This window comes from Alexandromys fortis, unplaced genomic scaffold, assembly GCF_014885135.2.
Source record: "Alexandromys fortis isolate MF-2015 unplaced genomic scaffold, M_Fortis_MF-2015_v1.1 scaffold_409, whole genome shotgun sequence".
NCBI lineage: Eukaryota > Metazoa > Chordata > Mammalia > Rodentia > Cricetidae > Alexandromys > Alexandromys fortis.
Genome location: NW_026068317.1, coordinates 306,974 through 318,711, shown reverse-complemented (window position 1 = coordinate 318,711; position 11,738 = coordinate 306,974). Strand labels below are relative to the sequence as shown.

At 35.3% G+C, this 11,738-nt stretch overlaps 1 protein-coding gene across 1 annotated transcript in view; it reads right to left on the bottom strand.

Annotated features, from left to right (window-relative positions):
* Positions 1 to 19: 19 nt before the first annotated feature.
* LOC126495122 (zinc finger protein 431-like) overlaps positions 20 to 11,738 on the bottom strand; it is a 71,132-nt gene continuing 59,413 nt past the window's right edge. The window contains 3 exon segments of the mRNA XM_050132716.1: positions 20 to 3,552; positions 3,554 to 4,906; positions 6,023 to 6,083. Coding sequence (XP_049988673.1) covers positions 3,471 to 3,552; positions 3,554 to 4,906; positions 6,023 to 6,083 — 1,496 coding nt within the window. The 3' untranslated portion in view covers positions 20 to 3,470.

Genomic DNA, 11,738 nt, shown 5'->3' with positions numbered 1-11,738 from the left:
AAACAAGCAGCCTCCTCAATAGAGGACATAGACATTTATTCAAAAGGTTACAGCTCAATCCTTTTATACAAAGTTCACAAAAATATGTCAGAGAAAATACAGACTCATTTACAAATATCAAAACTAGATATCCAACAAACAATTAGGCAACTCATCTTGATCTCTCACTTGATATAAAAATTATGTCAAAATGGATCAATTATATATTGGTGTAACAATTAAAATATCAATTGATAGAAGAAAAAAGTTAAACCCTTTATACCTGTAACACCAGTTTCACACCTCAGGCTCAGAGAACAATTCAGAAGAGTGTGTGGAAGAGCAATGAAACCAGGATGTCTTCTCTGAGAGTGTGTCTTATAAAAATGAAAGAACTACGATCATAAAAATTCAACAATATGGCTTAAGAAGACCTGAATGACAAAAAAAAAAAAAAAAAGATATACCAATTGGGATGGTGGAGCTCTTGTAGAACCCTGACACTAGGTGAAGAGCTATCAGTAATTTTTAACTGCCCAGGGTGAGAAAAGTAGTTTTTTTCTAGAGATGAACCCCATAATTTATTCTCCAGTGCAAAGTAGTGAGCAATTAAGTATACATATATGAGCCCACTAATGGCCTCAACAGCCATGTTTATACATCCAGTTTGAAAAAAGGTATCAGTGATGAATAGGACTGAATTGGGTAAAGAAAATGTGCCCATAACCTATTTATACTTCTAAGATTGTGCAACACACATATTCCTAGGTAATGTCAAGGAACACATAAAATAAATCTTGAAATATTAAAAAAAAATATTACAACATACCAATGCTCTTTCCTTTTGGCTTCAAGAAACTTGTATATTCTTTGTAGAAAAATACAACCTCATTCAGGCAGGAGGCACCTTGGGACCCTGACCCTTGCTGAGTCCTTAGAGAAATGTGTCAGTTCAGTAACTGTGCCCAGCTACCACAGATTACCATATCCTGTCTTGAGGTCTTCTCCATTGACTGACCATACCTTTAAAGGAGTCATTTGTCATCAGGACACAGCATGGCCATGTGTTTTCCCAACCATGAGATTGCTGTTGTGCTGGCTCCCAGATAAGGAATAACATCTGTGTGTATTTGCTTAGCTATGGTTAGTGCTATTGAGCTTGTAAAAAAAAAAAAAATGAGTAGGTTAGGAATGTTAGTGATTTGTTAAGTATTTGTTTTCTATTTTTAATGCCAGGTGTCTGTCACATGTGATGTAAAGACAAACCAGACTCCATCTTTTCTCTTTGTATTTCTGGGAAAACATGATGAAAACTTGACAGACTAGTGAGGAAACTGAGTGTTTATTAGCTTGGTATCAGCAGAAGCAAGAGAAACCTCCCACGCACCACTTGGGAGATAAAGACCCTTCAAAATCAGTGGCTGTGGATCTGGTACAGAGTATTCTTGTGGGTTCCCTCACATATTATCTTGTACACCTGGCCACACTTATGTTTATTTCAGGGTTCACTGGTTAGCCCCACATTGTGGCACACTATATGTTAGTGACCATCCTACGTTGGGCACCATATGTTGGGAACTGGCCTAAATAAAAACACCTTACTAGGGTACAGGCACGGGGATTTAGATATATTAGTAAAAAATTTCATATTTTTAATAACAAAAAAATACTGGGAGAGCATTCCAATGAATATTGAAATTGTCCATGTTTAATTTTCCATAAACTACTATACCCCAATACAAAAGCAAGAAGAATGTAAAAAAAAAAAAAAACAACTTCTTTAACATGATACAAAGGACAACTTGAAAAGTCAATTGTTTTAACACTTTGAGGCATCAAGGCATTAGCATTATGTTGTTTAGGTACTAAAACCACTCTAGCTCAAATATCCCAAAGGCAACCACTTGGCAGGTAACCTCATATTACAGAGAGAGAGAGAGAGAGAGAGAGAGAGAGAGAGAGAGAGAGAGAGAGAGAGAGAGAGAGAGAGAGAGAGAGAGGTTGAAAGTACATTTAGATATTCTGAATATCTGTTAGGATAAAAACAGGCTCTAATTTTGGGCCTTCACAAGCAGTTGAGAGGGAGCCTTCATGTGTCTATAGCAATTTGATATAGAATTACATCAAAACAGGGTATGAGTAAACTATTAAATTCTCAGTGAGTGACATGAACACGTGGTAATTCACAGAGTATGTGTTCTCCAGTTTGTACTGTGACTTGATAATGAATTACATCAAGACAGAGTATGAATAGAATATTAAGGAGTTCTCAGTGGGTGAATACATGCTAATCCTCAGATTATGTGTTCTCCAGTATGTGTTCATTTACTCTTTTATAGACTTTTTGACAGGCAAAGGTTTGACCACAATGAGTACATTCATTGGGTTTCTGGCCAATACAGGTTCTTTAATGTATTCAAAAGCTATTGTGACATAAAAGGCAGTAACACACTAAATATAGTCATAGAATTTCTCTCATGTGTTCTTTTATGCCTTTGAAGACCATTGAGATATGCAAATGATTTACTACACTGATTACATTCATGTCTTTCTCTAAGGTATGTGTTCTTTTATGCATTTCAAGATGACTGGGGCATGCAAAAACTTTACATTATTGATTACATACATAGGGTTTTTCTCCAGTAGGAGTACTTTTATGCATTTGATAACTACTACTGCAAACCTTTATCACACAGATTATATTTATAGGTTTTCTCTCCATATAAGGAGATGGTTGTGGCATGCCAAAGACTTTACCACACTGAGTATGTTCATAGGGTTTCTATCAAGTATGTGCTGTTTTGTGCATCAGAAAGTGACCATGACATTCATGGCTTTACCATCTGATTACATTCATTCATAGGGTTTCTTTCTAGTATGTGTTCTTTTATGCATTTGAAAATGACAGTGACATGAAAAGGCATTACAACACTGAATACATTCATAGTGATTTTCTCAAGTATGTATTATTTTATGCCTTTGAAGAACACTGCAATATCCAAAGGCTTTATTACATTAATTACATTTATAGGGTTTCTCTCCAGTATGTGTTCTTTTGGTTTTGAAGATGACTGCGACTTGCAAAAGACTTTACCACAATAATTACCTTCAAAGGATTTTTCTCAAGTATGTGTTTTGTGTCTTTGAATATCACTGTGACATGCAAAGGCTTTACCATACTGATTACATTTATAGGGTTTCTCTCCTTTATTTGTTCATCTATGCATTTGAAGATAATGATTACATACAAAGGCTTTACCACACTGATTACACACACAGGGTCTCTGTCCAGTGTGGTTCTTTCTCTCTGTCCAGTGTGGTTCTTTCATGTATTCAGAGATTATTCTTATATACAAAGGATTTACTACACTGAGTGCATTCATAGGGTTTTTCTACAGTTTGTGTTCTTTTATGAGTGAGAAGATAATCCTGACTGGTAAAGGCTTTGCCACACTGATTACATTCATAGGGTTTCTATCAAGTATGTGTTCTTATATGCCTTTGTAGAGTACTGATACATGCAAAGACTTTATAACACTGAATACATTGATAGGATTTCTCTCCAGTATGTGTTTTTTTATGCCTTTGAAGAACACTGCGATATGTAAAGGCTTTATCACACTGAGTACATTTATAGGGTTTCTCTCCAGTATGTGTTATTTCATGAATGTGAAGATGACTCTGACTTGCAAAGCATTTACCACACTGAGTACATTCATAGGGTTTCTCTCCAGTATGTGTTCTTTTATGCATTTGAAGATGACTGTTACATGTAAAGGCTTTGCCACACTGAATACATTCATAGGGTTTCTCTCCAGTATGCATTCTTTTATGTATTCGGAGACTACCGTAATATACAAAGGCTTTACTACACTGATTACATTCGTAGGGTTTCTCTCCAGTATGGGTTCTTTTATGTATTTCAAGATTACTGTGACGGGCAAAGGCTTTACCACACTGATTACATTCATAGGGTTTCTCTCCAGTATGTGTTCTTATATGTCTATGGAGAGTACTGATACCTGAAAAGGCTCTGCCACACTGAGCACATTCATACGGTTTTTCTCCAGTATGTGTTCTTTTATGAATTTGAAGATGACTGTGACATGCAAAGGCTTTTCCACACTGATCACATTCATAGGGTTTCTCTCCAGTATGTGTTCTTTCATGTATTTGGAGACTATTGTAACATACAAAGGCTTTACCACACTGATTACATTCATAGGGTTTCTCTCCAGTATGTATTCTTTTATGTATTTCAAGATTTCGGTGACTGGCAAACGCTTTACCACACTGATTGCATTCGTAGGGTTTCTCTCCAGTATGGGTTCTTATATGGGTATGAAAAGTACTGATATATGCAAAGGCTTTACCACACTGAGTACATTCATAAGGTTTTTCTCCAGTATGTGTTCTTTTATGCATTTGAAGATGGCCGTGCCTTGCAAAGGTTTTACCACACTGATCACATTCATAGGGTTTCTCTCCAGTATGCATTCTTTCATGTATTCGGAGACTATTGTAACATACAAAGACTTTACCACACTGAGTACATTCAAATGGTTTCTCTCCAGTATGTATTCTTTTATGTATTTCAAGATTACTATTACGGGAAAAGGCTTTACCACACTGATTACATTCATAGGGCTTCTCTCCAGTATGGGTTCTTATATGTCTATGAAGAGTACTGATACATGCAAAGGCTTTACCACACTGAGTACATTCATAAGGTTTTTCTCCAGTATGTGTTCTTTTATGCATTTGAAGATGACTGTGACGTGCAAAGGTTTTACCACACTGATTACATTCATAGGATTTCTCTTCAGTATGTGTTCTTTTCTGCCTTTCACGATGACTGTCATATGCAATGGCTTTAATACTTTGAGGGTATACATAAGATTTCCCTCCAGTTTGACTTTTTTCATGCCTGCAAGAAAAATGGCACATGAAAAAGTGTTACCACATTTAATACACTGTTGAATCTTTATAACTATATCAAATAATTTTTAAATTTGTTCCACATTTAAAAAGGAATTAGATCTTAAGGTTTTATCACTGTGTTTATACTCATGCTGTTTCCATTTACTAAGGATTTTTTACAACTTTCAAGATACCTTTGATAATAAAATCCTTTATTACATGAGCCACATTTACATAATTATTTTTATACAAAATTTTCCACATATTTAAAGAGAATTGGAAAAGCTCAGATCTTTAATATCCTTATTGCATTTATCAATTTCTTTATACTATTAAAGAGACTACATTTGATAAGTGAGCTAGGACAAACGGAAGTATTACTTATGTCTGTTACTCATGGGGATTTTCTGTAATGTGCATTTTTTGATGTATTAATGTTGAGTCAATTACTTGAATACCTGACTGATATTCCATAAGCATTCTTAACATAGGGACTGCTATATATCTTCTAATTATTCTGAGAAGTATGATATGTCTTTCCATATCCCTATGCTCATTAAGACTTGTATTCAGCATGACATATGATATACCTAGTCAAGGAAAAATTAATGTCACATGGTTTGATCCTCTGTCATCATAGACTTGTGGTACAGAGATTAAGGTTTCTCCATAACTGCCCCTTCATTCTTGACTCTAATTGTACCCTCAATAAACTTAGCATAATCACATCAAGTATATAAATCACACAACCTTCAACATGGATAATTTGCATGTTAGAAAGTCTTGGAGACATACTTATCACCACTTCAGTGTTTATAATTTTTGTAATATGAGTGGAATGGAAGAAATTGATTGACAATTTTACAGCATAGATCTCATGATGCTATGACTAAATTGGTGATATCTGTTAAGACAGTTTCCTTAGCTTCTTTCTTAAAAGTGTGTCTTTCAAATGCAATTCATCCAGCTGAAACTGAGGTACATGGTTTTGTGACAATATAATTATCATTCATGCACTCATATAAAGTATCATTTTTTATTATGTTGTTTTTGTTTAAAACTTCCATTACATACCACAGTTTCTATAGAGGAACATTTGTATTAGCTTGCACATGAAAATTACCTTTCATATCTTCTAGACCATGGAGAATGCTTTTCAATATTATGGTCTTCCCAACTGTAACCTAAAATATAGTATCAGAAAATATATGTAATATTCAAAATTATGCAAAATGTTAGTTGCTATCTTCTCTGAACCTTACTTAGAACCATGCCTGATTTATTCACCCCATTGCTCTTCTTTCTTTATCAAATTGGAGAACATAAATAACCAATGAACTGTTGTCCCCTTATTTGAAACATAAAAGAAAATTCAGTCTTACCTATAATAGTGAGGTTCCTGTAGGTCTCCAACATAACATCTTCGTAGAGATTTTTCTGGAAAGGATGCAGCAAAGTCCATTCTTCCCAAGTGAAATCAATATGCACATCATCAAAGGTCACTGCATTCTAAAATTTTCAGTGCATATGTACAATAGAAAGCATGATGACAACATTATAAATGTATAATTCTTTGACAGTATACTCACATAATTCTGGGATTTCCCCACAATTATTCCATATCATAGACATTATGATTTAGTTACCAAGTAACTTTTGAAAGAAGCTAAATAGGAGGTTCACCACTATTATTATTTTTTTACCCCTTGAATGGGATATCACCTACAAGAGAAATGCCTATAAACAAACATGGAGAGACAGGTAAACAGATCAGCAGTACAGAGGACACGTAGGAAAAATTTGTATGAACAATTAATAAGTGCCTACAAAAACAAACAACAAAATGGGTAAACTGGGTACATTGGATCATGCCTCTAATTCCAGGACTCAGAAGGCAGAGACCTCTGAATTGAATGCCTGACAAGTCTATTCAATCATGTCTAGGACAGTCAGAATTACATACTAAGAACCTATTATCTATGTATAAATCAGCCAAAAAAAAAAAAAAACACTAAAAGAACAAACAAAAATCATAGAAAAAAAAAAAAAACAGAAGTGTTTGGTGAAGTTCCTATACAGAACTGTGCATTCACTCCAGGCTTGTATTCATCTTCCAAAACCCTGAAGTGTGCCAATTTAAACTCTAACATTAATAAAATTTTACTAAAAGGCACTGTATATTTTAAAAGTTACAAATTGAGACATTAAAAACCTTAGCAATATAAATGTTATCACAAGTAATCAACACAGGGTAAGAGAGAGGGCACAAACTAAGGAGAAGTCGCTATCTTGCATATAGGTGGGCTCAATTGTCAGTACTTTCTTTTTGATTTTCAATTACAGGCAGAAATAAGGTGATGCACCTGTAATCCAATGAATCAGAAGGCTAAGGCATTATTGTCATAAATACATGTCATTTGGGGAAACAAAATGATACCTTCTTCCAAATTTTACATTCAAGATAAGGGGGAATCTCAGTACAATAGCATATGTTTGACAGAGACAAAACCATCAATCAATAATATAAAAGCAAAAGAAAGGAATGTTAGCCCACCTTTAGTCACAGCACTTGGGATACAGAGTCAGAGGAGCTGAGACTGAGGCCAGAGTGGTGTGCAGAACTATTTTTCAGTACAGCTAGGGCTACATGGATAAATATTGTTTCCAAAAAATTACAAACAAGAAGATTCAAACAGAAGGTTACTAAACTGCCTTATCACAGAATATCATTATTCTGTATTATTTATACTGAATTTTATGTAACACTACTGTAATGGTGGTGAAGGCATGACAGCACATGAAAGAAGCTTACTGATTAATAGCAAACATAACACAGTACACAAAGAACAGGAAATAGATTGAGGCAATAGAGACTCATATCACATTCCCTATGAGGAATTTCATCCAGATAGTCTCCTCCTACTAATGATTTCACAAGCAATCAGCAGAAAGTCCCTGAAAAATGATACATGCTCAAATTCATCTTCCTGTTTGGGGAGGTTTTTGATTTAATCAACAACATTTTGACCCAAGTTATTAAAGGCTCAAGGTCATCCATGAAGAATATGCTTTAGTCACTTCAATGATCTTTATAGTTGGCAAAAGCCCCTACAAAGTTTAAATGCCCAAAGTCTTTTGTGAAACTAAAGACAATCGCTTGATAGTGACATCTTCTAAAAGAAAAAAATGTGTTACATCTTTCTAACATACAATGGCAGAGTACCATTCACATTCCAAAAGAGAAAAAATGGAAATATAGTGAGGGAAGATTGGACCAAGGCAAGACTGAAGCACCACAGAACAAACATCAAATCCTGAAGCTCTATCTCAGATGCATGCAACTTCAATTTCAAAGGACTGAGATAGCCCTATCCATGTAACTTCTCATACATCTCTCTCTTGGATTACCTTCAATCTCTGTAGATAGCTTGCTCTCCATGAAAGATGTCTCATTGCTTAGGTATCTCAACATAATGTGGTCTCAAAATGCAACTCAGGTAGGCTATTGCAAAATTTATTATTTTAAAATGTGTTATATTTACTTATGCTGTAGATAATTTCTTTCAATGATGCAAAGATCTGTTGCATTCCTTTATGTTTCATTTTTTACCTCTGGTGAAGCTCCAGTGCTTTGCCTGTCATAAGCATCAGATTTTGCTAACAAAGAGATGAACAGCCAATAGCTTATCATGCTTTAGATAATTCAATGATGCAAAGATCTGTTGCATTCCTTTTTGTTGCATTTTTAACTCTGGTGAAGCTCCAATGCTTTGCCTGTCTTAAGCACCTGATTTTGATAACAAAGAGATGAACAGCCAATAGCTTATCAGGAAAAGATATGAAAGTCTGGAAGGCCGAGAGAATAAAAGTGAGGAGAAATCTGGGAGAAAAAAAGGAAGGAGGAACAAGAAAAAGATGGGACACCAGGGGCCAGACATCTAGCTATACAACAAGATAGAGAGTAAGAAGTAAAGAAAGGTGTAGAGAATAGAAAAAGACAAAAAGCTAGTTGCAAAAGGTAGATGGAATAACTTATGTTAAAAAAAAATGGCTAGAAACAAGAGACATTAAGGCGAAAGATTTTTAAATAATAATAAAGCTCTGTGGTTTATTTGGAAGCTGGGTGTCTTGTTCCCAGAAAGACAGAATCAACTGAATACATTTTGGTGCCCAATGTGGGAATCAAAATTCATGTTTCCTTTAAGAGTTTCTGCATTACAGAAGTCCTTGAGCAGTTGGTACATAAAAATTCTAACCAAATAAATAAATGAATGAATGAATAAATGAATAAATAAATAAGTAAATAGCTACAGAAGAACAAAAATCAGATTCCTAGTGATATGAAGGTAAAATGTAATTCCTGAAACACAATTTCTACCTGGCTGCAAGCTTAGTGCTTGGTTTTCGTGAACAGAGAAGCAGGAGCCTGCAGCCAAAGTTAACAGGGGAAGTAAAGGATGTATAGCAGTTTAAAGACTTTTGTTGTAAAAAAAAAAAAAAAAAAGCTAAATGATATTCAGTTAAACAGGTTCAGATTGAAAAAATCTGTAAAAAAGTTTCCAATGTATTTTATAATTTGCAGTCTTAAGGAAAGAAAATAGGTATAGGCATTTATAGAAAGAAATAGATTTAGAAAATAGTAAAGTCTTTTAAAAAGACAGCAACACTGATAGAAATTTTTTTTTAAAAAAAGCATGTAAAGATGAGAAATATCCAGGGAGTCAGGATTCTGAATAGTATTGCATTGATTTTGAACTTTTTGATGACTGATGGGCAAGAGGCAGCTGGTAGAAGACATGGGATTATAAACAGCACTGTATAATGAACCAATTCAAGTACTTTGGATTATATTTTTGTTACTATGGTTTTTAATGAGCTTTACATTTTTCTCCACTCCACTCCCTTCCCCCCTCTTCTTCTACCTTTTCATTTGACCCCCACACTGCTGATTTAGTCAGAAATCATGTCTTCTTCACCATCATATATACATATATGTGTGTGTGTGTGTGTGTGTGTGTGTGTGTAACCATGTATGTCTTTCTTAGGGTCTTCTGTTGAGTTTCTCTGGTATTGTAGCTTCTAGGCTGGATTTTCTTTACTTTATGATTAAAAGACACTTATGACTAAGTACAAATTATATTTGTTTTTCTGGTCTGGGTTACCTCACTCAATATGTTGTTTTTCTAGATACATCAATTGCCTACAAATTTCAAGATGTCATTATTTTTTATCTTTGTGTAGTACTCCATTGTAAAACTGTACCACATTTTCTTTATCCATTCTTTAGTTGAGGAGCATCTGGGTTTGTTGTTGGAGGCATTTCATTGGTTCCCAGATGCTCAGTGCCAAAATAAACACCGAGAAGTGATATTATTTGCAATACTTTTTGGCCAATAGCTTAAGTGTATTTTTAGCTCATTCTTATCTCTTAAATTAACCTGTTTTTATTATTTTATATTTTACCATGAGGCTTGTGGCCTACTGGCAAAGTTGTGGCTGGTAGCTTGCATCTTTTTCCTCTGGTGGCTCTATGGTGTCTTTCTGACTCCACCTTCTTTCTCACAGCATTTAGTTGAGTTTTCCTACCTAGCTATATTTTGTTAAGCCACTGGCCAAAACAGCTTCTTTATTCATTAAGTAATAAAAGCAACACATATACAAAATTACTTCCCACACCATAGGTTGTTGCCAGGTTCTGGCTATTACAAATAATGCTGCTATGAACATAGTTGAGCACATGTTTTTGTGGTATGATTGAATGTCATTACGGTATATACCCAACAGCAGTATTGTTGGGTCTTGGGGTAATTTGTTTCCTATTTTTTGTGAGAAATCACCATACTGATTTCCAAAGCAGCTGCACAAGTTTAGAAGACCACCAATAGAGGAGTGTAGCCCTTACGCCATATCCTCTACAGCTTAAGCCATCATCTGTGCTTTTGTTCTTGGCCATCCAGACATGTGTAGATCGAATCTCAGAGCTGTTTTTATGTGCATTTCTCTGATAGCTACGCATGATGAGCATTTCCTTATGTATCTCTCAGCCTTTTGCAATTCATCTGCTGAGAGCTTTCTGTTTAGGTCTGTACCTCATTTTGCTAAATGATTTACTCTTTTATTGTGTCAAGTTATCTTAACTTTAAAATATATTTCAAATGTATCTCTTATATGAAAATAAAAAATATTTTTGAGAAGAGGTTTTGTTTCCACAGAAGAGTAAATGCTGTGGATTTCTTAAGGAATGACACTGGTCAGATTTGATCAAGGAAGACTTCTAAAATCTTGACAAGTGATCACTATCAGCAAAGACATTCTACAGGACACAAAGGAAAGTGACTGATGAACTTTGCCAATGCAAGGTAGGATAGTCCTTCAAATTTCCCACTTCAGAGAAAAGCCTTCCTTTATGCTGAAAATGGGTAGTTCAATATTGTAAAAGAACTTGGTGATGGTACAGGTAGCTCAGTGTCTCTGTTGTTATGGAATATTAACTCCATTTCAGTCTTGGATGGAGTTAAACACTAAATAATTAGAGTTTCAGTTTCCTGTAGCTATGATAGCAAGTAAGTTAAGTAGTTGGGTGGTGGTTGCCCACGCCTTTAATACCAGCACTTGGAAGGCAGAGACAGGCAGATCTCTGTGAGTTCGAGACCAGCCTGGACTACAAGAGCTAGTTCCAAGACAGGCTCCAAAGCCACAGAGAAACCCTGTCTCAAAGAGAGAGAGAGAGAGACAGAGAGACAGAGAGAGACAGAGAGAGAGAGAGACAGAGAGAGAGACAGAGAGAGAGACAGAGAGAGAGAGAGAGGAGAAGGGGGGAAGGAAGGAGGGGAGGGAGG